Source organism: Callospermophilus lateralis, chromosome 19 (genome assembly GCF_048772815.1).
Source record: "Callospermophilus lateralis isolate mCalLat2 chromosome 19, mCalLat2.hap1, whole genome shotgun sequence".
Lineage (NCBI taxonomy): Eukaryota > Metazoa > Chordata > Mammalia > Rodentia > Sciuridae > Callospermophilus > Callospermophilus lateralis.
In genome coordinates this window covers 20,719,028-20,745,443 of record NC_135323.1, presented here as the reverse complement: position 1 = coordinate 20,745,443, position 26,416 = coordinate 20,719,028, and the positions used below count along the sequence as shown (strand labels likewise).

At 50.5% G+C, this 26,416-nt stretch overlaps 2 protein-coding genes across 3 annotated transcripts; one reads left to right on the top strand and one right to left on the bottom strand.

Moving 5' to 3' along the window:
- Positions 1 to 453: 453 nt before the first annotated feature.
- On the bottom strand, positions 454 to 10,110 carry Tlcd3b (TLC domain containing 3B). 2 transcript variants are annotated; one of them, XM_076840679.1, is made up of 5 exons: positions 9,986 to 10,110; positions 4,420 to 4,503; positions 1,477 to 1,711; positions 994 to 1,089; positions 454 to 741 (listed from the first exon to the last, which is right to left on the bottom strand). In XM_076840679.1, the coding sequence occupies exons 1-5, from the start codon at positions 10,108 to 10,110 to the stop codon at positions 454 to 456; spliced, it is 828 nt and encodes a 275-aa protein (XP_076696794.1). The 2 variants fall into 2 exon arrangements, with proteins under 2 accessions (XP_076696794.1, XP_076696793.1); XM_076840678.1 differs by lacking the exon at positions 9,986 to 10,110 and adding an exon at positions 5,412 to 5,536.
- Positions 10,111 to 20,611: 10,501 nt separating this feature from the next.
- Positions 20,612 to 26,167, top strand: LOC143385450 (uncharacterized). Its single transcript, XM_076840932.1, has 4 exons — positions 20,612 to 20,653; positions 20,792 to 20,935; positions 21,175 to 21,324; positions 25,983 to 26,167. The coding sequence occupies exons 1-4, from the start codon at positions 20,612 to 20,614 to the stop codon at positions 26,094 to 26,096; spliced, it is 450 nt and encodes a 149-aa protein (XP_076697047.1). The 3' UTR covers positions 26,097 to 26,167.
- The last annotated feature ends 249 nt before the right edge of the window (positions 26,168 to 26,416 follow it).

Genomic DNA, 26,416 nt, shown 5'->3' with positions numbered 1-26,416 from the left:
CAGGAGGCCCGCGGGGTGAGTCAGGGCGTCCCCTTTCTCCCAGGTGACCTGGGAGCAGAGGGGTTTGCAGCAGAGGGGCTGGGATGTATGTCCTTGGCAGCAGGCCACCCCCATGTCCTTGACTCCTGGTCCCCTTGAGTCCCTGTCTCCCCACAGGCCCCCCAGCCCTCGGCAGGTAGGAAGTGTGCTCCCTTCCCCTTTCCTGGCTGTCCCAGCACAGGGGGTGCGAAGGGGCTCAGCCTGGCTCCTGAGAGAGGTCCCCTCTCTCCCAGCCTTGCGGTCACCTGCTCCTGTTCTTAGCCCCTGAGGGAAGATGCCCCTCCCCCTCTGAGTCCATCCGTCAGTCCTGGGGCTGTCAAGGCAAGGGGCCCCTGGCTCCCAACCCCCACCCACTAGCCCCAGAGCCCTGTCCCCAAGGGGGCTGCAGGTGGGGAAGGTCCCCAGGCCCCACCCTCAATCCTGGGTCTGACAGGGAGAAGGTGGCGGGGAGCCTCGGGGCCGGAAGAGGCGGCAAGCCCCGCGGCAGATGAGGAAGAACCAGTAGAGCTGGGGGGCGAGCAGCAGCGCGGCGCCCAGGTTGACGTGGGCTGGGATGGCCAGGGGCACGGCCAGCAGGGGCAGCCCGGCATGGCGCCCGTAGGCCCAGTACAGGTAGGGGAAGAGCAGCACCCGGCAGCACAGGAAGCTGAGCAGCATCAGGGCCCCGTTCACCTTGTGCAGCAGCGTGTGCTGCTGCTTGTACTGCGGACAGAGCACAGGTGACAGGGCGGGGAGCAGAGGCCCTGTCCCCCCTGCGCATCCACTGTCCATCTTCCCCGCAGGTCAGAGGCCCCAGAACAACCCCCCACCGCTGCCTCCCCTCTAGCCAGCCTGCATCTCTTCCCGCCTGACACTGCACCTGGAGGCCTTTAAAGAGCCCCAGAGGGTCCCTGAAAGTGCCTTCCCTGCCTGGGCCCTGGGATCAGGCTCCTACGTCCTCAGGTACCCTCTCACCTGGATGAGGATCTTGCCAAGGCAGACGAAGGGGGTGCTGACTTCTGCCATCAACATGCAGCCTAGAAAGAAATCTCCCTTCCCCTGTCGCCACACCTGGGAGGAGAGGCAGGAGGGTGAGGGGCAGCCCTTCCTCTCCCCCGTCACTTAACTGCAGAATCTCAGGAGCAAAGCTGGGCGCCTTGCCTCTCTGCATCCCTCCTAGATTCCTGCAGGTAAGATGGCGCCTCACACCTCAGGGGAGGAGACAGGGGCTCAGAGACATGCAGCAGAGGCTCCACAAAGTACCACAGCTGGGCACGGTCCCGCTGGGCCAGGCTGATTCTAGACCTTGTGCCTCCTGTGACCGGGGCTGGGCGGGTGCCCAGGAAATGTCCCTCCACCCCATCCTGCTGGGAGGGCTCCCAGGCCCCTGCAGCTGGTGTGATGTGAAGGACAAGCCCCCGGAGTCCCGCCAGGCCACCTGGCTCTAGGAGCACTCACCACGGAGACGGGGAAGCACACCAGCACCATGACAGCGTGGTGGAGCACCATGAGGAACTCCTTGTGCAGGTAGCCGCGCACCACAGCCCAGGTGCTGCCCGGTGCTCTGCGTCTCCCGCCGTCCCCTCCATGCCCTTTGACCTGGTGCTTGTGCCAGTGGCAGAGGAACATGGCGTAGATGTCGTAGATGAAGTAGGGCACTGCAAATTGCGTGTAGGCGGAGGAGAGCCAGTGTCTGTGGGGCAAAGAGAGGGGGAGGGATCAGGAGAGGGAATGGACGGTTCCTGGTGCCACCAAGCACCCGACGCTCCACCAGAGACAGATCTCAAGGGACGCCCACAACCCTGAGATGGAAGTGAAGTCTCGGGTGAAAACACAGTGAGTTATGGATGATGGAACCGAAGGGTGGAGGGAAATAAACTTGCTCAATGTCATATAGTCACACAGCTGCTGAGTGTTGGGGCTGGGATTCAAACAGACAGACCTCAGAAACCACCATGCTGAGCTTGTGTGCGCTCTCTCTCTCTCTCTCTCTCATACTCTCATATACTTGGGGAAAAAGAAAAGAAGACCAGAAAACACCTATAGATCAAAGGACAGAGATGCAAGATATGAAGAGAATCAGATTAGGACAAAGCACACAGGAAGTAAAGACCTATGGTTGAAGACCAATTGCTCATTTAGTACAACCAAGTACTATACTAATATCGAAATCTCTACATTGTGTAAACTTATTTATTCCTCACAAAAACCCTACAAAAAGCCATGCATGGTGGCACACACCTGTAATCTCAGCAACTTGGGAGGCTGAGGCAGGAGGATCACAAGCTCAAGGCCAGCCTCAGCAACTTTGTGAGGCCCTAAGCAACTTAGCAAGACCCTGTCTCAAAGTGAAAAAAAGGGCTGGGGATGTGGCTCAGTGGTAAAGCGTCCCTGGGTTCATTCCTTGAAACAAACAAACAAACAAAAAAAACCTCCATAAAAAAGTAAGCATGGCTTTCATCCCCATTGTACAGATGAGGAAACTGAGTTACAGAAAGGCTAAGCCAAGGAATAACCACGGGAAGCTCTCTCTCTCTCTCTCTCTCTCTCTCTCTCTCTCTCTCTCAGCCCGCAGGCAAGGTAGAGGTGCTGCCAGTGCTGCTTGTTCTGCCTGAAGGGGGCCTGATTGCTTGCTTTTTCAGGTCCTGCCAAGCATTAAGAAGAAAATGCTGAGCAAAGGTGCCGTGGACAGAGAAAGTTCTACATATATTGAGAGTAAACAAAACCCGAGAAGCACGTGGATCTGCAACATTGCATTTTTCTTCTTGAGTCAGCACAGTGGCACTTTCTGCAGTCCTGAGACAGGTCTAAGGTGGGAGTGGAAGGTCCAAAAAGCAGGCCTGGGGGAGCCTGCCCAGCTAGCCAGGGGACAAACGTAAAGTCAGCTAGAGGCACTTCACAGAGAAAGAGCCAGGGCCACACGTGAGGAGCTCCTGGGGTAGAGGTCAGCTGAGGACACGGGGTGGGCCCTGGGAAGGCTGGTTGGAAAGGGGTCAAGCAGCCCACTGGCACTGGGATGATGTCAGGGAAGAGGACTTGAGACCCATGGCGCGGTGGTTCTGGGCATGAGACGGGAGAGGCAGCTGGTCAGAAACAAAGGGCAAGTAGTTCAGGGAGAAGGTGGGAGAGGACCAAACTGGCCTCAGAGAAGTTATAGCAGGAAGCGGCCCAGAGAGGTGGCCCAGTGGACATGATGGGGATGGGACAGATGGGACCCTGGAGTGTGGGGGAGGAGCCAGAGGGGCCCCAGGCCCTGGGATGCCATGTGGAGTGTTAAGTCCCATCCCCACCCTCTCAGAAATTAGGTGCTCAGAAGTAGGAACAGCTGTTGCCCCTGGATTAACCCTGATCTTCCCTACCTACCTGAGGATTAAAGGGGGAAGGAGGGACAGGAGCAGACCTGGAGGAGGGGGAGGAAATGCAAGAACTGAAAGGTGACCTCTGGGTAAGAAGGCATGAGAAAGAGACTCGTGGAAGCCCAGGTTTGCCTTGGACCCTGTGGCAGGAAAGAGCATGGAGAAGGCGGGAAGAAGCCAAATCTCTGGGCTGGGTCTGAAGAAAGAGTTAAGCCAAGAACTAACTGTTCTACTCACTTCCTTACAGAGGAGAGAACTCACCCCCAGGAAAAGAGGAGGCAAAGAGAGAACAGGGGCACCTCTAGATCAGGGTCATCCAGATGATGTCACCTGGGTCTCCAGGGACATGAGGGAAGGAGAGCAGAACCAGAGGGGCAGGTGTCACGGGCACCCTCGCCCCAGGCAACTTGCAGCAGTCTGTGGTCAGCCAGGACAGGCTGGTCAGCACCATGGACAGGGCCCATCTCCTCCTCCTCCTGCCCCACCTCTCCAGCCTGGGCCTCTCTGGCAAGCACCAGGCACTGCAGCAGCTGCCTGTGCCAAATTTTGGCCTGTTCGCCCTCCCTTCCCCTTCCCCCACTGCCTGACCTCAGTGGCCTCGTGTGTCATCTCTCCTCTCTCTCGGGAGCTGAGGCAACACACCTGAATTCTGGGAGGAGTTAAGGGGTGAGCCCGGCCTGAGAGGAGAAGAGGAGAGCAGGGCAGTTGAGTTTGTTGGAAGGGGTGGGTCTGAGGGGTGGTGTAGGTGGAGACAGAGGAAGTGACATTCAGAGCCCACTACAATACAAAAAGCCCGGAAGCTGACCAGGAACCGCTTTGAGGGTTCTCTTTGATCCCTACTTCTGCTCTCCTGGTTCTGACCTTTGAGGACAAGACAGGATAAGTTTATCCCTGGTGTTGAGTTGCAGCTGTGGCGGTAAAACTTGCTCAGGCCCAAGTGAAGAGCGTGGGGACCACTGGTGGTTCCCCAGAGGATCTCGGGTATTCTGGGATCACACACATAACAGAGGAGGGACTTGGGCAGAGGTGGGTGCGTGACACTTACTGGTCATCGATGATGTGCTTGCAGGAGGTGGAGACGATGTAGCCAGCTGTGGAGGCCATGATGGCTTGGACGGAGGACACTAACCTGGGGAGACAGAGGGAGGAGTGGCAGGTGGGGAGGCGCGTGCCTTGACGTCTCCTCTTCACTAGTAGTTATTTGCTTTGGGTTTGGTCACTTCTCAGGCCATTCCTGGCTCACCTCCCAAGACCGGGCTTTCCCAGATTCACCCACCCTACCACCACCACCTCCAGAGTCCTGAGTTGTTCCGCCACTGTCCCTCAGTTTGCCCCATTCCTGGTGGCCTTCCCCTTCCCTTGGCTTATGAATACTGAGTGGCCTTCCTCTCAGGACACAGGGAGGTCACCCTGAGGTGAAACAATGCTGGGAATGTGTGGCTGAGAGCAAAGCCTCTGCCCAGGAGAGGACGCCCAGGAGGGCAAGGGGAGACTGTGCTGTTCCTGCCCCACTTGGCTGCCCAGTCACCATGCCACCCATTACTCGGGCCCCTGGCCCTGCAGTGAACCCAAATTCCTCCTGGCCACTTTCCCACTGTCTCCTTGACTGCCACTGAGCTCCCCTCCCGGTGCTGGCCCTAATTCCAGGGTTGTAGAGAGTTCCACTGTTCACTCCTCTGTACCTCATCCCCAACACTCATCCTGATTCACACATGGTGCTCTACCCCTTGTTCCCTGACATCTTATAGGAATGTTTTAGTCACATGCTGGCCCTGTTTGGGAGGTGGGAGGGTGGCTGGGAGAAGGGAAGAAAAGCAGTCTGAACACTAGTAGACCAGATGGCTGGTTTGGGGAGGTCTCCTGGGAAGGTGAGTAAGACCCCCGAAAGAAGGGAGCTTGGCGCAGAACCCACTGACCACCGCCGGGCTCCCCGTCCCCACAGGGGCCAAGGGTGCAGGGAGGTGATGGGGTTCCTTCTGTCCCCATAAAGCCTGAGAAGGAGAAAGGGACTGAGCTCGGGGAGGGGATGCCGTTTACCTGGCTGAGACAATGACCGCGTCGGCCTCCTCCCAGCGCAGCTGGGGCAGCCGCTGGAGCGTGTTCTTGGAGAGGAGGAAGAGTCCGGGGAACACCACCCCCCCAGCCACCATCGGGGTCAGCATGGTGGCTCAGGACTCGGGCAGGGAGACGAGCGGGTCAAGAAGGGGCAGAGAGGCAGGGCTGAGGGGAGTTGGAGGTGGAGCCGGGATGCCGAGCAGGGGGGAGGGAGGGAGGGAGAGGAAGGGGCACAAAGGGGACAGGGCGGGGACGGGATGGGACAAGGGAGCTGGACCAGAGGAAGAGAGAATGGGACTCTGGATCAGACTGGGGACACAGGGAGAGGGCTGGCCAGGCAGAGCAGGGAGCCCAAGGACGGGAGCAGGGAGCAGGAGAAAGCGGTGAGGGATGGGAAGAGGCGACAGGGGAGGACTTGGTGAGGACCGAGAGAGAGGGGACAGGAGGAGGAGGATGCAGCTGGGGGAGGGGAGGGAGAGCCGCGGCAGGTGGGGGGGTTACGTGGGGAGACTGGGAGGGCCCGAGGAGGCGGGCTGGGGGGAGAGGTGCCAGCCCTGAAAGGAGGGAGGGGGAGGGACGGAGCCAGAGGAGCGGCGGGGCGAGTGGTCAGCGGTCAGCACTGCTCTCCCGCCACCACCGCCTCCTCTCGGCTGCCGCCACAGTCCTTGCTGCCTGGCAGGGACGCGGCACATGGCATTATAGAGAGTTCGTGCCCAGCCCCCTGCCCCCTCTGTGGGGAGGGGGAGGGGGAGGGGAATCTGCCAGCCTGGGGAGGGCGGGGGAAGGGTGGGGAAATGATGGCACCGACCAGACACCAAGAAACCGGACCTGCAGCAGCGTCTCCCATGCAGCTCTGTGCCACAGCAGCGGCTGCGACAGAGATGGGGGGAGCAGGGAAAGAGGAAGGGGGAGGCCCTTAAAGAGACAGCAGCTGCGGCACAGGGGGGCTATTGGGGACAAGGACCATGGAAGGGATGGTTCTTCTCGAGGGAAAGAAGGTGATCTGGGGCTCCCTGGCCAGCTGGGAGGGGGCTCTAAACCCCCATGATGGGCCTGACCCCATTTCCCATCAGCACTTTGAAGTGCCTGGCATTTCCTCCTCTGCCAATGCCTCCCAAGATGTGACTGTCAGTGGCCTGCCAGGGATCTCAGCTTAGGGGCGTCTGCTCCTGCCAAAGAGAGGGTTCCCTGGGGAAGGGAGCTGCAGGAAGTGGTGCATCTGAACACAGAGTCCTTCAGACCCAGAGCCCCTGCTCCACCCCCAGGAGAGGGAGGAACTGAGAAGCATGAGGCACCTTGTATGTGTCCCCAACTCAGCTGCACGGCTGCCCCATGTCCTTATCTACTGCTGGAACAGTACCAGGTGGCTGTGCTTGTCCCCTTTCTACTGGTCAGGAAATGGTCCTAGGCAATGAGTGATGCTCCCAGGGTCACAAAGTTAAGAAATGGTGGGAACACAAAACCCGCCTGGAGCCCAGGAGGCTCCAGCCACATTCCTCAGGCTGCCTGGCCTCCCCAGGCTCCCTAGGTGCCCACCACTTTCTTTTGCTCCTGGTTCCCCTTCCTCTGCAACTTCACAGAACAGCCCAGTTTCAGAGAGGAAAAGGGTCTCAGGGATTGGCTGGACAGAGCCCCTCATTCAATCACTAGGAAAGTGAGGTCCAGTGACTTGGTCAAAGTCAACTAGGCCAACTCAGAGCTGCTCCTCACTTTCACGTGGCCCCTCTGGAGTCCTGCCTTCTGTCCTGAACCAATGGTTCTGTGGACTTCTTTAGGACATGGCTCTTGCTACCAAAGCCATACTTTGGTCTCCAGGTTTGCCCTGAGCTATGGCTCAATAATCAGGGCTACAGTTGGCCTTTCCCCCTCCCAAAGCCCACTCCTCTCCTAAAGAGGCAAAGGCTGGAATTTGCAATTTTGTGCTGCCCTCTAGTGGTCTAGGAAAGACGGGGACAAGTCTCACCTTAGGCGGGAGTTGGAAACAGTTTTAAAGACAATTTGTAGACTTAGTTCCTGACCTCAGGGCTTTACTTAAGAAAAAGGTCCGGGGCTGGGGATGTGGCTCAATGGGTAGTGCGCTCCCCTGGCATGCATGCGGCCCGGGTTCGATCCTCAGCACCACATACAAAAACAAAGATGTTGTGTCTGCCAAAAACTAAAAAATAAATATTAAAAATTCTCTCTTAAAAAAAAAAGAAAGAAAGAAAAAGGTCCAATTTCCTGACCTTTATTATATTCTGGGCACAGTGAGAGGCGACTTATGTTGATTCTTATTTAATCTTCCCAGGTGGTGATATTCTCAGTTCATTGAAGAAGAAATTGAGGTTTAGAAGTTTAAAAAACAAAAACTTGCCAAGATAAAACAGCTATGAAATAGAAGCTGGATTTTGAACCAATGTTTGCTTAACTCCAGAGTCAAAAATCAGCAAAACTGCAAAAGGAACTCAGCTGGGAGGAGGACAGTAGGTCACCAAAACTGAGGACCACAGACTTGGTCAAGGAACTGTGGTTTTACCTTGGATGAAGCAGATCAAAGCAAATAGAGACAAGGATTTGTGCTTTTTGCGTGTGTGATTTTTTTTTTCTGCCAGGCATTCACTTGGACACCCTAATGAATTCTGCCTTCTGCATACTCGTTGTCCTAACTATGGTTTGAAATAGCTCACGTTTTGTCAAATGGATCATAAATTTGCAGCTCGAGGGCTCAACAGATCCCACAGGCTTATTTATCTATTTATTTGTACTCAGAATTAAAGCTAGGGACCCTTTGCCGTTGAGCTACATCCCCAGCTTTTTAAAATTTTTGTTTTGCAACAGGATCTTGCTAAATTACTTAGGGCCTCACTAAGTTGCTGAGGCTGGCCTTGAACTTGCAATCCTCTTGCCTCAGTCTCCACAGCTGCTGGGATTACAGTATGTGCCACTATGTCAAGGCCACAAACATGTTGTTTCACCAATATGGTGTTGTCAGCAGAGTACAGGATTTTCTTAATTTCTAATTTTTTGCCAATGTTCCAAGATTGGCAAATTTCACAGAAAAGCTCAACTTTGCCAGGCACAGTGGTGCATACTGTAATCCCAGTGGCTTGGGAGGCTGAGACAAAAGGATGGAGAGTTCAAAGCCAGCCTCAGCAAAAGCAAGGCACTAAGCAACTCAGTTGCTAAATAAAATACAAAATAGGGCTGGGGATGTGGCTCAGTGGTTGGGAGTGACCCTGAATTTAATCCGAGGTCCACCCACCCCTCCCCCCAAAAAAAGAAAAAAAAAAAAAGAACGCTCAACTTCTAGCCTGGGGATATAGCTCAATGATAAAGCACTTGCCTAAAATATTTGAGACCCTACATTTGATCTCCAGTAGCAGAAAAAAAAAAAAAAAAAAAAAAAAAAAAACAAAAAAAACTCAACCTCTTTTAGAAAGAATCAGAACAGGTAACAATGATTTGTTTGTGTTTTGTTTTGCAATATATGGAGTGGAACCCAGCAGCACTTTACCACCAAGCTACATCTCCAGCCCTTTTATATTTTATTTTTTAAATTTTTAGACAGGGTTTCAAAGTTACCCAGGGTGGCATCAAACTTATGATCCTCCTGCCTCAACCTCCCAAGTCACTGAGATTATAGGTACATCACATCACCCAGCTTCCAAAATGTCTTGCTGGAGTTGAGCACCCACTATGCCCATTGGATGGAATCCTCCAGCTCAGACATCTTTGTGTTATTTTCAGGAATTTGCAGTCCCTCCTTGAGAGATGCTAATTCACATGACTCTCACCTAAACATCTCCACGAAGAAAGGAAAGGGAATGTCATCATTATTAAACCCATTTTGAAGTGAGGAATTTGAAGCTCAGAGGCTAAAGGACTTGCCAAAGATTCCATAGACAGTGTTTTTTTGAACTGGCTTGAACTCAGGGGCACTCAACCACTGAGCGGCATCCCCAGCCCTATTCTGTATTTTATTTAGCAACTAAGTTGCTTAGTGCCTTGCTGTTGCTGAGGCTGGCTTTGAACTGGCTATCCTCCTGTCTCAGTCTCCCAAAGCACTGGGATCACAGGTGGGCACCACAGTGACCATAGCCAATGTCTTTTGTTTTTGTTTTGGGGTACCAACCATTGAATTCAGGGGCACTTGACCACTGAGCCACATCCCAAGCCCTATTTTGTATTTTTATTTAGAGACAGGCTCTCACTGAGTTGCTAAACACCTCACTTTTTGCTAAGGCTGGTTTTGAATTTGCGATCCTCCTGCCTTAGCCTCCCGAGCCACTGGGATTATAGGTGAGCACGTCTACACCCCTGTGCCAGGCTTATAGCCAGTATCTTTTTGTGTGTGTGGTGCTGCAGATTGAACCCAGATCCTTGTGCATGTGAGGCAGGTACTCTACCAGCTGAACTATATCCCCAACCCATGGCCCATGTCTTTTGCTTCCTGACCCGGAGCCGCATCAGATCCCACATTCTCCTTCTGCTTCTGCCACTACCTAGTCCTGAAATGAAGAGATCAGCTCCAGCAGCCCTGGCCCCCAGGAAAGATACTCTCACCCTGGTCTTCTTACTTGGATGCCACCAAAACAGCCTCTCTTGCCTCCATCTGCAGTTTGGTGTAGTTCTGCAGGCCCCAACGGAGGACAGCGAAGAATACTGGGAAGAAGACGCAACCTAGTACAAAGAGCAGGGCCATGCCTGTCTGAGGTAGAGAAGGGGAAAAGAAATGGTTATGAGAACTCCTCAACCCTGCAGTGGTCCGTGAGATCCACTCAGCTGCAGCCATTGAAAATCATTGCGTTTCTAACATCCTTCATCCGGGGTAATTGAACATCCTGGTGTTTGGTTTTGTTCTGTTTCATTTTGTTTAAACCTAGTATTTTTTCATTCATTTTCCCTGCCATCCCTGAAGCTGACCTACACCTCCTAGTCCATCTCACACCTTAAAATGGCTTCTCTTTCTCCTCCACCGCAGTGATGTGCCTGCCCTTTCTTAACTCCACCCTGATCAACCTCCGTTCCTATGTCACCCTTGACTCCTCCCAGGGGCTCAGACTTCTCACAGGGTCTCACCTCTCAGCGACAAGGTGGGAGGACTGAGAGGGAGGTTGATGTTTCTCCTCAGCACCCAAAACTTGGGAAAAGGAAGGGAGGGGGTGTTCAAATTGTCAAAACACTTGAAATTTTAAAATAACATTAAAAAAAAAAAAAGAAAGCCAAAGTGATTTTTACCCCATAAAAACGAAAAAAAGAAAAAGGAAACCCTGAAAACACAGATATTTACATAGATATTATTTTTGCCTGGCAAAGCCTCCCTTCCCACCCGCTCCGAGGAGGAGAGGAGTGGGGAAGGCGCAGGAGGGACGCAGGTGGTCGGGGCCTGCCATCCTCCATCCCTGGAGTGCTTCCGAAGGGACCTTCTCAGGCTACAAGGAAGATGTCAAACTGCAAGGGCACGAGGCTGCTCAGCCGAGGCAGTTGGAGCCACAGGAGCATCGCCCTCCCATTGGCCAACCTCTTGACACAGGTGCCCTATCGTTTATTTCTGCTGGGGCGGAAGTGGGCAGGGCGTTCTAGCACCTTGTGTAGAATTAGCCAATTAGAGCTCGTTGATGACTTGATGGACAGCGCATTTCAGAGGCGGAGCTGGAAGAAAAAGAATAGGAAGAAGAGGGAGAATAAGAAAGGTCGGTTATTGCTTTAAAAAGTAGTAGAGAAGCCTATTGCCACATCTCATGTGTCTAATCCCAGCAGCTCTGGAGGCTGAGGCAGGAGGATCTGAAATTCAAGGACAGCCTCAGCAATTTAGTGAGGCTCTAAGCAATTTAGTGAGGCCATGTCTCAAAATCAAAGAAAGCAAAAACAAACAACCTAGAGATATGGCTCAGTGGTTGAACGTCTCTGGGTCCATTCTGTGGTGGTGGTGGGGGAAGGTGTGGGGCAGTAGAGAAACTGGCCCTGGAGCACCTCAGCGACAAGGGAGGCTGAGACAGGAGAATTGCAAGTTCAGCCTGGCAATTTAGGGAGAACTTGTCTCAAAAGAAAAAAAAATATGTAAAGGACTGGGATGTAGTTCAGTGGCAGAGCATTCCTCAGTATCGCAGGTAAGTGAATAAAAAAATTAAAAATGCTAAGGAAATTTTGGCTCTTCATTCCCTGAATGATGGTGAACAGAACCTCTGTGGGCCTCGGTATCTTCCTCTGTGAGATTGAGATCATAATGACAGCTAATTATATTGCATTTACTGTGGGCCAGACTCTGATCTGAGTGCTTAAAAACATGAAATCATTTTTTCCAAATAACCTTGTGGGTAGGGATTATTATTGTATCTACTTTACAGTTGGGAAAACAGTGATACAGAAAGGCTTGGTACCTACCCCAAGGTTACAGTCAGGAAGGGAATGAGGTACAGTATTTCTTTCAACCATATTTTCTGAATCTGTTGGTCTCTATAATGTTAAGCAGATATAGGAAACTCAAAAACTCATTATCCTAAAGGAATTAAAGGGTTTTTGTTTGTTTTGCTGCTGGGGATTGAACTTATTTTATGAGTTTTTTTTTTTTGTTATGTTTTTGTTTTTTTAAGGAGGAAAAAGATAGTCCTGAATACAATTTAAACATCTTAATTCATATTTTTAGAATTATGTCTGTTAACAGTTCTTGCTACTTTTTTTAATACTTATTTTTTGGTTGTAACTGGACATAATATCTTTTTTTTTTATTTATTTATTTTTCTGTGGATTTATTTTTATGTGGAGCTGAGGTTCGAACCCAGGGCCTCCCACATGCCAGGTGAGCGCTCTGCCACTGAGCCACAATCCCAGCCCCCAGTTCTTGCTACTTAACTACTCAACCTTCACCATGGGCCTCTGAAGATTAAAGATTAAGCCAAGAGCAAGGTAAAGTGATTTAAGATGAGGCCTCTGGGTGCCTAACCAGTGATCAGTGTCCAATCTCACTTTTTTCCTTTTGAATGTGTCCATTTAAAAACTACATTTCCCAGCTACTCTTGCAGTTACATGCCTGGTCAATGTGATGTAAACTGAAGTCATTATAAATGGGAGTGAGAGAAAAGTTCTTTTGTGTGTGTGTGTGTGTGTGTGTATGTGTGTGTGTGTGCCCGTGCGCGCGCATGCATGGGGGTGGGGGTGGGAGTGGGGGGGTAGGTATTAGGGATTAAACCCAGGGTGCTCTCGCACTGATCTACATCCTCAGCCCTTTTTATTTTTAATAGGGTTTTGCTAAGTTGCTAAGGCTGGCCTCGAATTTGTGATCCTCCTACCTTAGCCTCTGGAGTTTCTAAGATTACAGGTGTGATCATTGTGCCCAGTGAAATCTCCTTTTTAAAAAGACAGCACAGCTCACAAAGAAAGGAATCCAGATGGACTTTAAAAGTTAGGACAAGATGGGGCTGGAGTTGTGGCTCAGCGGTAGAACACTCTCCTCACATGTGCGAGACCCTGGGTTCGATCCTCAGCACCACATAGAAATAAATGAGTGAAGTAAAAGTATTGTGTCCAACTAAAAATAAATAAATATTAAAAAAAAAAAAAAGTTAGGACAAGAGCCCAGTGGGTGGTGCACACCTGTGGTTCCAGCTAGTCAGAAGGCTGGGCAGGAGTTAGATCTCAGGAGTTCTAACCAACACAGTGAGATGATATCTAAAAACAGAGAAAGGAAGGAAGGGAGGGAAGGGGAGAGGAAAAGAAAGAGGAAAGAAAAAAGAAAGAAAGAAAAATATTTCCAGAGATACTTTCTCTTTCATGACTCAGCCCACACACACTGAAAGATAACACTGAGTTGGGATTTGAAACCAGGCCAACCTGTCTCTGGAGTCTGCCCTCCTCTGTGCAGGTTCATTGTGAGGATTAAATAGAGATAATGTACATAAATGACTTCCCACAGCATGCAGTTACTATCATCGCGAGCACCCAGAAGGCTGTGTGCTAAAATCTCTCTACCCTCTCATTCTGCCTTCCCTAACACCTTCCAAAACATGCTCCCATTTTACTGCTGAGAAAACTGAGGCTGGGAGAGCTAGGTGACTTGTCCCAGGTGGCACAGTCAATGGCAGAGCTATGACTGCTGCCTCCCAGGTTGGGAGGGGAGCCCAGGCAGAGGCAGGAGTAAGTGGGCCAGCCCCCCTCTGGTGCTGAGGGGTGCTGGTGTTGCCCTGGATGTGTGGCTTACCCTGGAACGCAGAGTGAGGGAGGGCCGAGAGCTCTGGGGCCATGAGCCGGGAAAGGTCAGGTCCGCGTTTCACTGGATTCGGGCTCCCCTGCAGTTCTTTCTCCTGTCATCAATATCTTCTTGTTTCAAGCCAGACAGTCCAAGGCTGCGCAGGCTTGCCTGGGAACTAAAGGGTGAGGGGAAACAGTGGTCTGCCTGTTCGCTTATTTATTTATTTTTTCTGTACTGGGGATTGAACCCAGGGACGCTCTACCTCTGAGCTTCATCTCCAACCCTTTTCTTTATTTAAAATTTTAATCTTATTTTAAAAATATTTTTTTAGATGTTGATGGACCTTTATTTTATGCATTTATTTATATGCAGTGCTGAGAATCAAACCCAGGGCCTCACACATGTGAGGCAAGTGCTCTACCACCACTGATCCACTGATCTTTCAGCCCCAGATACTTTTTTTTTCTTTTTCTTTTTTTCTTTTTTTTTTTTGTGTGTGTGGTGCTGGGGATTGAACCCAGGGCCTTGTGCATGTGAGGCAAGCACTCTACCAACAGCCCAATTTTAATCTTATTTATTCATTTATTATTATTATTGGGTACTGGGAATTGAACCCAGGGGTGCTTAACCACTGAGCACATCCTCAGCCCCTTTTATTTTTATTTGAAACAGGGTCTCACTAAGTTGCTTAGGGCCTCACTAAATTGTTCAGGCTGGCCTTGAACTCTAGTTCCTCCTGCCTCAGCCTCCTGAGCCACTGGATTTCAGGCATGTACCACTGCATCTGGGAGAAAGAGTGGTTAGAGTAATGGCTTTCAACTTTTTAAAAGTGACTCCCACCTCTCCAGAATTACCTTTTATTTTATGAACTGAACTGAAAGCAAACTTTACCACTACTACTATTATTATTATTATTATTATTATTATTATTATTATTAGTTCTGGGGATCAAATCCAGGGCCTTGAGTATGCTAAGATGTGCTCTACCACTGAGAGTGGAAAATTCCCTCCACCCGGGGAACTTTCTCTCAGTACTGCCTGGTCCTGATGTGCAGCCTTTTGTGTGGTTCCCCCAAATGCTGGTCATGATTTCACAGCCCACTAGTGGGTCACAACCCATGTAGGTCAGCCTTGGGTTGACAGCAGTGTTTCTCAACCTTTTTTCCCCCCATTACTGCTCTTTTAAGAAGACTTGAATGTGTGTGTGTGTGTGTGTGTGGGGGTGGGTGGGTGTGGGTATAGGTGTGTGTGTGTATTTTTTTCCTCCTAATTGCTGCCCATTGTGATTTTTTTTTAATTGTTTTAGGCACTGAGGATTGAGCCCAGTTCTTCACACATTCGAGGGGAGCACTCTACCACTGAGTCACATTCCCAGCCCCCATCATGAAATTTTGACGACATAGATGTTCTGTACATCTGTTTATGTACATCTGTGCTTCATATGTTAAAGAGTAAGATCCTTTTGCCCCAAGAACCAATTTTTAAGGGGTACTAGGGATTGAACACAGGGGCACTTTATCATTGAGCCACATCCTCATCCCTTCTTGTTTTGAGACAGGATCTCACTAAGTTACATAGGGACTTGCTAGTTGCTGAGGCTGGCCTTGAACTTGGGATCCTCTTACCTCAGCCTCCTGAGTTGCTGGGATTACAGGCATGCACCATGGGGCCTGACCCAAGAACCAGTTTGTGCCCTCTGAGGGGCAATGTACCCCAGTTGAGAATTCAGGAGCAAAAACACACTGACAAACATTTTGAGTCCCCCTTACACACACTATACCAATCTCCAATGAGATGTTTCCATTTTTCAAATGCATAAGTCGAGACTCAAAGGTATTTTTATTCATTATTAAAATGTCTGATCATGAGACTGGGAATCGAAAACTTACCAATATCCTCGCTTAGCTTCTTATCTTCTCCAAACCTTTGTTCCCTGATGTGCAAAATGATGGAATGGATTCAAAGAAGTGTTTCCTGAACCTCAGTTAATGGTTTTGTTTTGTTTTTTGTACTATTTGACCTAATAATAGCAAATAATTATACAACATTGACAGATGCCAGGCACCAATCTAAGCCCTTTACGTATATTATCTAATAATAATAATAATATATTATCTAATCATAATAACTTTAGAAATACCTTCCCTGTACAGATGAACAAATTGAGGCACAGAGAGGCTATATGACTTGCCCAAGGTCACACAAGTAGTAGTTAGGGGCAGAGACAGGACGTGAACCTAGTAGTCTGAATTCTTGGGTTCCCACTTTTAACCATGTACTCTAAAAGGATACTTTTTTTTTTTTTATTGGGGTAGAAGCCCACAGGTACTTTATTACCAAGATACATACCCACCTTTTCTTATTTTATTTGAGACAGGGTCTCACTAAGTTGTCCTGGCTGGCCTTGAACTTTCGATTCTCTTCCCAGGGCTTCTCTGGGTGCTGGAGATCACAGGGTGCATCACTGTCACCGGGTCTAACTAAAAGGAAAGTTTTTAATTACGATAAGAAATAGAACGCTTGTAAATAGACAAGTAACATATATACATATATAAATTGGACAGGCCATAACCTTCTATCCAGAAGATGTCCCCACTGCACATTCTGAGCTTGAGGCTGCTGTCTCTTGGTTAAAAGAAAGAGAAAAAGATAAGCACAGATAGAAAGGTGTTAAGAGGCCCTGGCAGCAGAAGGAGACTTTCTCCTGGAGCCATCTTAGAAGTGTTGAAAGGGAAGTGGATGCCGAACTGCTTTACTACCTAAAATAAACCAAGATGGGATGCACTGTGCACACTGCACCCTGTCGGGTGTTCTAGAAGTGTGTGGGCTCCCCTGTGAAGAAAGGGAGATGGTACCAGCCAGTCCTGGCCTGGGAGTGCAGCCAGAAAGCTTTTGGCCACCACCGCATGTAAAGGGGCAGTGTGGGGTGGCACTGCCGTCTCCCTGCTCCCACCGGGCTCCCCACACCAGTCTCTCCCCCCATCCTGTCCTGGCAGACCTGCCACCGGTTTACCTGGGTCCCTGTTGCTTCAGGCTGCTGTGCTCACCCTCTTTACCTGGGCACAGCGGGCCTCTGCCCTGCGGGTGCGCAGCTGTGATATCATCGCAGGCTGTGAATAAGTAAACAATAAGCAGTCAGAGTGGCCTGTTCCCCACCTGACACCAAGAGAAGGCCCAACTCCCCCCACTCGTGCTCTGGGGAGAGTCTTGGCCCGGGTGCCTGGGTATTTATTATTTAGTACTTTTGTTTGTACCTGTCCCAGGTGAGGTACAATTCCAAGCGATCCAGTCCAAAAAAAGCACAACAGAGGAGAAGGAGACAGACAGCAAGGGCCCAAGTCCCCATATGTTGGCTGTGTGATCTTGGCCAAGTTGCAGTGCCTTTCTGAGCCCCTGTTGTGTATATACATAAAGTCCCATTGCCTGGACCTGGATCCTGGTTCTGCCCTCTCACTAGCCAAGAGTCCTTATATGTGACTCACCTTTGAGTCCCTTGGGCTTCTTATCTATAAATGGGGACAATAACAGAGCTGCTACAAAGGGCTGCCGAGATGATTAAGTGAGAAGATATGCATAAAGCATAGTTCCTAGGTATCCATTGTGATCTCCATTAATTGTTTTGTTGTTGTTTTGTGGTTCTAGGGATCAAACCCAGGGCCTTGCTCATATTAGGCAAGTACTCTACCACTGAGCTCTCTGATATTTTTTATGGTCTCTTGTTCCATCCTAGGTACTTTACAAACCCTTTCTCTAACCAGCACAAATTCTGCCAGCTTCTTGTGGAAGTCCCCACTTTACAGGTGAGGAAGACTGAGGCTCAGTGAGGTCAGTTGATCTGCCTGAGGTCACACAGGCACAATGTCAGAACTAGATTTCCAATAGCCAGATCTTGCTTGATTCTAAAGTGTCTGTTTCCCCAAGTGGGCCTCATTCTTTCCCATTTATAAAGTGGAAATAATGGCTGCTGTCACCCAGGTCTACAGGGAGGATTAAATAAGATAAGGTCTGCAGAGAGGCCTCTATTGATGCTGGCTCAGCTCTTTGGCCCCCCAGGGTAATTACCAAGCACAGGCCTTTCATTTTTATAATCAGGAGGCTGGTGAGCCTAATCTCTAAGAGACAATGCTGCCTGCTAGCCATAGGAGGGGGCTGAAGGGTTAGATCAAAATCAGATCTGCGGGTGCTCTTCCCAGGCCCAGGCCCAAGTCTGACCAGGCTTCTTCCATCTCTGGCCTTCTCTGTGGCCAGTCTCCCACCTGGCCCAGGATCATCCAGAGCATGTCTCCCTTCCCTAAGGGCAGCACGAAAAACCTGTGATACTATCCAACATCCCCAGTTTTAACCTTCAGGGAGAGGGACACTGATGTTTATCCAGCTACTGTGAAGTCAGTTTCTCGCTGCCTCCCACAAATGGTATGATGTGGGTAGAAGTGGGGCTTTGGCAGAGTGGGGTGCATACGTCACCCCTCCCACTAGCCTGCCTGGCAACAAGGCCTGGTGCACTGTCCACCTTCCTGCATAATGTATGAGCCAACAGTAGGAACAGAACACCATTAGCAGTGAGTCTGACCACTGCAGACCATGGCTGTGTCCAGAACCCTCGCCAAAGCTGACGTGTCTGTTGGCTCCAGCTGAAGAGAGGGTGGGGATATGTATCACCAGAGACCTTTCCTGTGGCCAAGGTGGGAACAGGCCTCTTCCTGATCCTCGGGGACTCTATCAAGAAAGAAGACAGCCCCGAGAAGGCAATCAGACCCTGCCTTCCAATCAACAATGGTGACATGGGGAGAGTCCTGTTTTCTGGGCTCAACCCCCCCAGGGGTCTAGGGTGGCAGTGGGAGTGGTTGGGAACCCCTTGGTGTGGTTGAAGGTAGGAGGGGCGATTTGGAACCCAGGGATGCAGTGCCTGGCAATTTCTGTGGCTGCCTGATGGCATAGGAAACCCCCTGGGACAGCAGCTGTGACCAGGAGGTACATCAGGGTGAAGAGTGAAAGGGGGAATGGAGTGGCATTGCAATTGGGGGGAAACGCCAGGCTGCAGCATTGCATAGGAAGTCAGGGGTCTCCGTGGGAGGTGTGCTTGTGTGTGTGCAATCAAAGGCCAGGAGTGAGAGGGGGATCCTTGAGGGCCTTGCCAGCCAGGGCAGCCCTGGCCCCCAGATGACAGCACCAACACTTCTTCCTTCATGGACAGAGTTGGATTCGGGTCATTCATAGAATCAGTGAGTATTGATTACTGTGGGATCCCCGAGGCTAGGCCAAGTGCTTGAGCTACAGAGATGAATCAGACTAGGCCCCAGCCCCCAATCTACCTGGGAAGCCAGACACTGAAGTGGAGAAGTCAAATACCTCAAGGTGATGCTTGACTAGCAGCGCCTATCTAGGGCTGTGGGAACTCAGAGCCCAAAGCATCCACCTCCTCCTGAGGTTGGCAGCAAGAACCCACTGAGGCACAACTGAGCACAGGCTTGAGGGATGCGGAAGAGGTTTGTCATGAAGAAGTGAAGGGAAAGGTGTGATAGGCAAAGGGAACAGCATCTGCAAAGCCGCAGAGCTATAAGACCCTGAGCACTAACTCAGGAACCTTCAACAGATCTTATGAGGAGCTTTAAAAGAACGGACTGGGCATCAAATCTGATTTGTTTTACATATATTATCTGATTCCCCTCCTGCAGTAGAATGCCAGCAATGTGAAGACAGGAAATTGGCCTCTTTGTCAGAACTCCAGGACCCACAGTGGTGGCTTTATCCAGGATCTAGTAGGAAGCCTTTGGAAGATTGAAAGCAGAAAAGGAACAAGATCTGATGTGTGTGGTAGGAAATAACTTTGACAATGATGTGAATGCTGAAAAAAAAAATAGGTGTAAGGATGGAGACATGAGGTCAGGTTGGCAAAATATTGATAATTCCACCCAATTAACAAGTAGTTTTGATTTGCACAATATTCCTGTGAATCAGGTGGCTCCCCCTTTTGTAGATGAGGAAATAGACTCAGCAAGTCTCATTAACTTGGGCGAAGTCACACAGCAAATTGGTGCAGTAGCCCAGGGTTTCAGTCCTTCCTTTGCAGCACCCAGAATCCAGGGCGGCACCTCCAACAGCTAGCGCCTGAAGGAGATCCTACCTAGGCAGGTGACAGTTCGCTATTCCGGTTCAGTTCCAGCGGGAAAGCCCAAAGGATGGCGGTTCAGAACCCTTGGCCGAAAATCAGGCGGGAAAAGCTAGGCGGGAAGAGGGTGTTTGAGTCTCGGCGGCCGCCGTAGGCGCGGCACTCTGGTCCCTATGGCAACAGCAAGAAGCAGCGCAAGGTCCCGGGCGGTGCTGGCGCCACGGCGGATTGAACCCAGCGCGGGCGCGGAATCTGTGAACTGCCGGCGGCTCCGAGGGTGCAGGTGATGGGGATGCGTGGCCGGTGGCCCGAGGGAGCCCGGGTGTGGGGCCGCGGAGGGGCGTGACCTGGGCCTGGCTGGGGCCTGGGAGGAAGGCGCCGCCCCTGCATCCCGGACCACCTACGACGGTCCAGACCGGAGCCGTCTCTGGGCCTCAGTTTCCCCACACGGGAAATGGGAGGAGGAGAGGGCACCCGGGCCAGCGGCCCCTCTCAGCCTCTGAGCCCAGGTCCTTCTTTTTCTCTGCAGCTCCTGGAGTGACTGGCGCAGCCCTGCCCCATGGACGTGAGTCCAGGCCCCTTCCCTACCCTGCTGCGGCCCCCTCCGCGCCTCAGCTCCCCTTGACTTTGCTCGCCTCCAGCTAGGGCTGGGGAAGGAGCTTTTTACCCAGCATGGACCCTTCCAGCTTAGGACAAGAGCTGGGAGAAAAACAGGGTCCTGGATGGACTAACAGCTGGAGGGCACATTTCCGGTGTTCCCGGCAAGATAAAGAGTCTACCAAGTCATCCGGGAGAGAGGGTGAAGTAGTGGCAGTGGGGTCAGAGATGGGATCTATTTGGAGAAGCGAACTGAAGAGAAGAGTTTTTAAGTCCTGGGAGATTCTAGAAGTATTGGATGGCGGTGAAATGGGGACGACAGGGGAAAAGGCAGGTTTGGGGGACAAGATGGTGAGTCAAGGGGTCATCCAATTGACTCTTTCTCCCTAGTCTAGTGGTTGTTCCTCTCCCAGCCACCCCTGTGTCCTCCTGTGTTCCTGCTGCCCCCCCCCCCACCTCCTTGTCACCCCCCTTCCTCTGCTTATCCAGGCCTCCTCTAGCCCATGGGATCCAACCCAGGCTTCTGCCAGCAGCCCTCCCCTGCTGCTGCCCATTCCTGCCATCGTCTTCATTGCCGTGGGCATCTACTTGTTGCTGCTGGGCCTAGTGCTGCTGACTAGGCACTTCCTGCTGGTGAGGGGGCCGTGGGGAATAAAGGGTGGGTTCTGGAAAACGGGATGCCAGTCTATCTGCCCCTCATCTGCAGACTTTTACTGTGAGGCACCTTCATCCTATAGTCCCTGCATCGATCCTTTTCATGGGACCGGGAGTCCCTCCTCTCAGTCCCCAGGCCATCCTTATCTCGCCCCCTTTAGCCGTCCCTACCTACCTGCTCTGCTGCTCCCCGGATCCTGAGCCCTCCCATCTCCTAGGCCCAGGGCTGCTGCACAGACTGCAGCTCCCCCTGCAGGAAGAAAGGTGCCTTACAAGACTGTTGCTGGACCTGTGCAGAAGCCTGTGACTTCCCTCTGCCTAGCCCAGGCCGCTACCTGGATGCCTGCTGCCCCCAACCCAGCGAAGCTGTGAGTTCTCACCCTGCCCCGCAGAGTTCTGATCTAGGGATGATCTGTGCCTTTATTGTCTCTGTTCAATCACATTTGTTACTGAGCACCAACTCTAGGTGAGGCACGGTTCAGGTATTGAGCTATGTGAAGACAACATAACAGCACATCAGGTCCTGTCTAACGATGACCGCTACCTGAGGAAAATAGGGCAACCGCCAGGGAAAGGTGATCTGTGCAACATGCACAGCACATAATCAACACTTCCGAAAATGGTAGTTAAAAGGAAAAATAGCTAAGCCAGGCACAGTGGCACATGCCTGAAATCCCAGCAACTCAGGAGGTTGAGGAAGGTGGATTGTAAGTTTGAGGCCAGCCTCAAGAACTCAGTGAGGCCTGTCTCAAAAAAAAAAATTTTTTTTAAAGGGTCTGGGAACTCAGTGGTAGAGCACTCATGGGGACTGAAAAAACAACAAAAAAGGAAAAATAGCTCACAGAGCACCTGAGAGTCATTGAGTGAATATTATATTCCAGAGAACACCACTTTATTGGCATTATTATTTTTCCTAGAAACCCTGAGATCTAGGTATGTATTTTAATTTTAATTTTTAATTGATACATACTAGTTATGTGACTTGGGTATTTATTTATTTATTTTTGGTAGGAGGGTTGAACCAAGGGGCTCTTAACCACTGAACCATGTCCCCAACCCTTTTTTATATTGTATTTTGAGACAGAGTCTCGCTGAGTTGCTTAGGGCCTTGCTAAGTTACTGAGGATGGCTTTGAATTTGTGGACCTCCTGCCTCAGCCTCCCAAGCCAATGGGATTATAGGCATGTGCCGCCATACCTGGCTAGTTGGGTATTTTAAAAAACTTATATATATGTTTACAAAAATATTACAAAAAGTATTATTTACAAAGCACACATGTAAAACCACAAAATATAAATCACTTTATAAACCAATTCTCAAATCCAAAGTGGCTACATTTTGTGTATGTCCCTCATATGCTAATATCCAGTACTATTACTACTGCACCTTACTATTATTTGGCAAAAATGGAGTCACACCATATAGACGATGTCACCAAAACTGCTACCTGCCCTTTAAACTTGACATGATACCTTGGCCGCCTATCCATGCCTGAACATGTAGGTGGATAAGTATTATTATGCCCTTTCTGCAGGGGGATAAACTGGCTTGGGGAAGTTGAATGGCTTTTCAGTGTTACCCAGCAAAAACTTGCTTAGAAAATTGCTCCACAGTCCTAGCTGCGGCAGAATCCTCAGGGGAGAAGCCTGGCTCACCGAAGACAAGCCATTTTTACATTTGTGGGTTTAAAGATGTTTAGTGATTGACCACCTTTCTAGACAGTGATATTTTGAGCTCAGAGAATTAGACGGCAAAGCTTCTGCCCTTGGAGCGGTGACCTTCCCTAGGAGGAAGTGGGGGATAAAAGAACAAGCCCCAGCAAAGTCAAAACTTGGGCTAACTGGGCTTGCTGCAAATTCCTAGCAGATGTTTTGAGTTTCAAAATAAACTGTGGGACAAGGAGCTCTCCTCTTTCAAATAATCTGTTTCTGATTCCCCAGGGATAGCCAGGAGTGGGGCCCCAGCATTACTGATGAGAGGGAAAGGGGAAGAAAAAAGACGACTTTGGGTTCTATCTAGAAACTCCTATCTTATAGGAGATGCTCAATTACAAAGTGAGTTGTGGCCCCCCTGTCCTGGGGACATAGTCCCTTTGCCTGTCTGTATGCATGAGGTAAACTGACAGGGAAGCATCTCTTCCTTATGAGAGAGGGCGGGGTGAGATGTACTGTAAAGAAGGACTGGGTCCCCCCACCTGCCAATTCAAGGCTGTAGGATTGGCAAGGCTCCAGACATGGAGACTTTAGGGCCTGAACCTCTCCGGCTTCTGCTGGAGTTAGGCAGGAAGGGATCTAGAAGAGCCAAGGGCAGGCAGGGTCATCCTGTCCTTGAGCTCTTTCCTCAAAGTACACTGCAGTCCCTGTGTTCGCTAGTTTCCTTATAGTAACAATGACAGCCACAAAGGTGACAGAGCTCTGCCTGTATTACAGTTGTGGACATTTAAGCTCACAGAGGCTTAAGTGACTTGCCTGAGGTCACACAGCTGGGCCAGCCAGACCACAAACCCAGGGCTCTTTTCCTTTCTCAGGAAAAACCTGCCTGCCATGTTGGTTTCCCTGGCAAATGGTGAGGATCTTATCCTTTCATTTAAATTTCATCAAAATATTTATGAAGTCACTGTTGAGGCTTTGTGCTGGACCCCAGGGGCTCAGCAGAAACAACACAGACAAGGTCCTGGCCCTCCCAGGGCTTACATGGACAGAGAGAGATAGGCAATTACAGTAGAGTGTGTAAGGAGGGTATGATATAGTGGGTTGATTGACAGCCATGTGTATGATCAGAAGCCGGTGGGAGTTAAAGGGAAAGCCACGCACTCAGTAGGTGTGGAGTGGGACTGTAGTTTGTGACCTTCTAGTGAGCTCTCATATGATTTTGATCCACACCAGTGTTAAGAATTACTGTTGAGGGGGAGCAGAACTACAGTGATGAGAATGCTCCTATCAAGTATAGGCTCAGTGCTTCCCACTGACTCTCTAAGTGACCCTGTGAAGCAGGTGCTGTATTGATTTTAGAGATGGAGAAACTGAGGTTCAGAACATGAATTAGCCAAGCTGAGATTCAAGTCTGGGCCTTTCTGAATTTCGAGCCTGAGCTGTATCCTGTAAAATGATGACTGGCCCTCACGGAGACCAAGGGAAATTCCAAAGTGAAAGAGCCTAGTTCTAGAAATGCAAGGGTTAACAGTCTTGTGGAGTCCTTGTTTAATGTACTTAAACAGCAGATTCCTTCCAGAAGCCACATGGCTACTTGTGAGAGTCAAGAAACCCATTAGCCAGTTATTAATGACTGGATCTAAACCCTTCAGTGCACAGAGCCAAGAAATGCTTTTAATGCCCTGTTTCTGAGGTAAGGGCAGTGTAGTTGCTCTCAGCCACCAGCTCTGTGTACAGAATGATGGTGTGGTCTTCAAAACCCACAGAGCCGACTTCATCCCCAAACTGGGACTCCCCAGAGACACCCCCAAACCACACCCTCATCAAACACACAAAAACCATTTCTCCCTTCCACCGTGACACCTCTAGCCCGCTCCCTCTGTAGACATTAGCACAGCCCAATTCAGACCCCTCTGCCTGCAGTTGGCAAATCCCCTCCCCTTGCTGGAACCCTAGTGACACTGATCTCACCAGTCATCTGACACCGCACCCCGAAACCTCAGCTGTTGAAAAGGTCATTCCCCTATTCCTGGCTTGTCCAGGTCTCTGATTGAACAGTGCAACTGTGACTGTTACTTCTCAAGGAGCCAATCTTCTGTCACACAGCCATCCTGGGTGTGTCCCACTGCAGCCATTTGGCCTGCCTCCAGTCCATGCCTGGGGCAGTTGCAGATCATCCTTGTCCCAGGCAAAGGAGCAGTAAGTGGAGGGGTCAGATCTCCCTATCTGTAAGGACATGATGTTCCTTTTCCCTGACCAACAGACCTTGTTTTCCTGGAGCCTAGAAGCCCTCTTATTTTTGCCTAAAGAGGGAAAAATGAAGTGTTTAGATTCATCCATTCATTCAACATTTTTCTGTATACTGGACACCTGCCAAATTCCCTACACTGGCCCAGTGGAGGACAGGAGAAAAACTGGCCTGCCTTTGTACCCCAGAATGAAGTTGACATGCCTAGTCCTGGGAGATAGTGGGGACTGGGGCATCGTAGGCCTAAAGACTAGCTTACCCTGGTCCATCCCAGCTTTACTGTTTCTCTTGGGCAGGTCACTCCCTTCTCTGAGCCTCTATTTCCTTTTTATAAAGAGGCCCACTCTTCAGGACTGTGATAATTAAAAGATATAATCTTAAATTTAAAAAAATTGAAATTGTCATTTTTCAAAGAAAACTAGAAAGTTTTAAAAATCACTCATGAATGTAGTCTGTGCCCTACACAAAGTTGGGCTCAACAATGAATGACATCCTGCAGTTGGGTCTCATGCCAAGAAAGAAGTCCATATAACCACTGCAATTCTTTTCATGATGGACAGAAAAACACGCATGCTTTCTCTTCCTATCGCCTCTCAATTGCACAAGGCCATGAGGTTGTAGCAGAACCATCTTCACTGGGACACCTCAATTCTAGCATAGACCAAGGACCCACTGGTGCTCAGCCTCCTTATGTAAGCAATGGGAAGAAGGAGAGAACCCCTAAGTAATGACTCCAGCTCCTGAGCTGAAATGCTGGAACACTGCCTCATTGCTGATTTCCCAGCAGCACAGGGAATAGCTTTGTTCTCAGGAATGGTGGATGGTACTTTTTTTTGGCACTGGGGATTGAATTCAGGGAACTCGAACATTGAGCTGCATCCCCTGCCCTATTTTATATTTATTTAAAGACCAGTCTCAATGAGTTGTTTAGCTGTTCCCTTTAGCTGAGGCTGGCTTTGAACTCGCGATTCTCCTGTCTCAGCCTCCCAATCTCTGGGATTACAGGGTAGATGGTACTCTCTACCACTAGCAGTTGCGACTTCCACAACCCCCCTGTTCCCTTCTCCCCTTGGAGGGAAACAGACTGCGGCTCTGGTCCTCCCTCACCACTCTCTCCTCTCCTTAGGGTTGGGCTCCTCAGTGCCCCCGCTGCTGCCCGCTCTGCGACTGTGCCTGTGCCTGCCAACTTCCTGACTGCCAGAGCCTCAACTGTCTCTGCTTTGAGATCAAGCTCCGATGAGGACCCAGGATCCCTGCCCTTTGGGGAGCAGCCAGCCCCCAGGGCCCACATGCTCCCCTCCCTCAGGGCCCCCAAGACACTTTTTCTCCAGGCCATTGGAACCACAAATGGCTCACCACTCTGGCAACTGGAGGGCCAGGTTCCCTGCAAGGCAGGGCTCAGAGAGCCCTTGGGCAGTTGGACTGCAGCTCCTTTGGAGGGTGGGAGGGAGAGAGGCTGCCCTCTTTCCCTCCCCAAGTAAACTATTGTATTTGATTTGGAGGATGCGGGGAGCATTGCTCACCACAGACTGCATGATGGGTGGGACTCAGCTGGCCTTG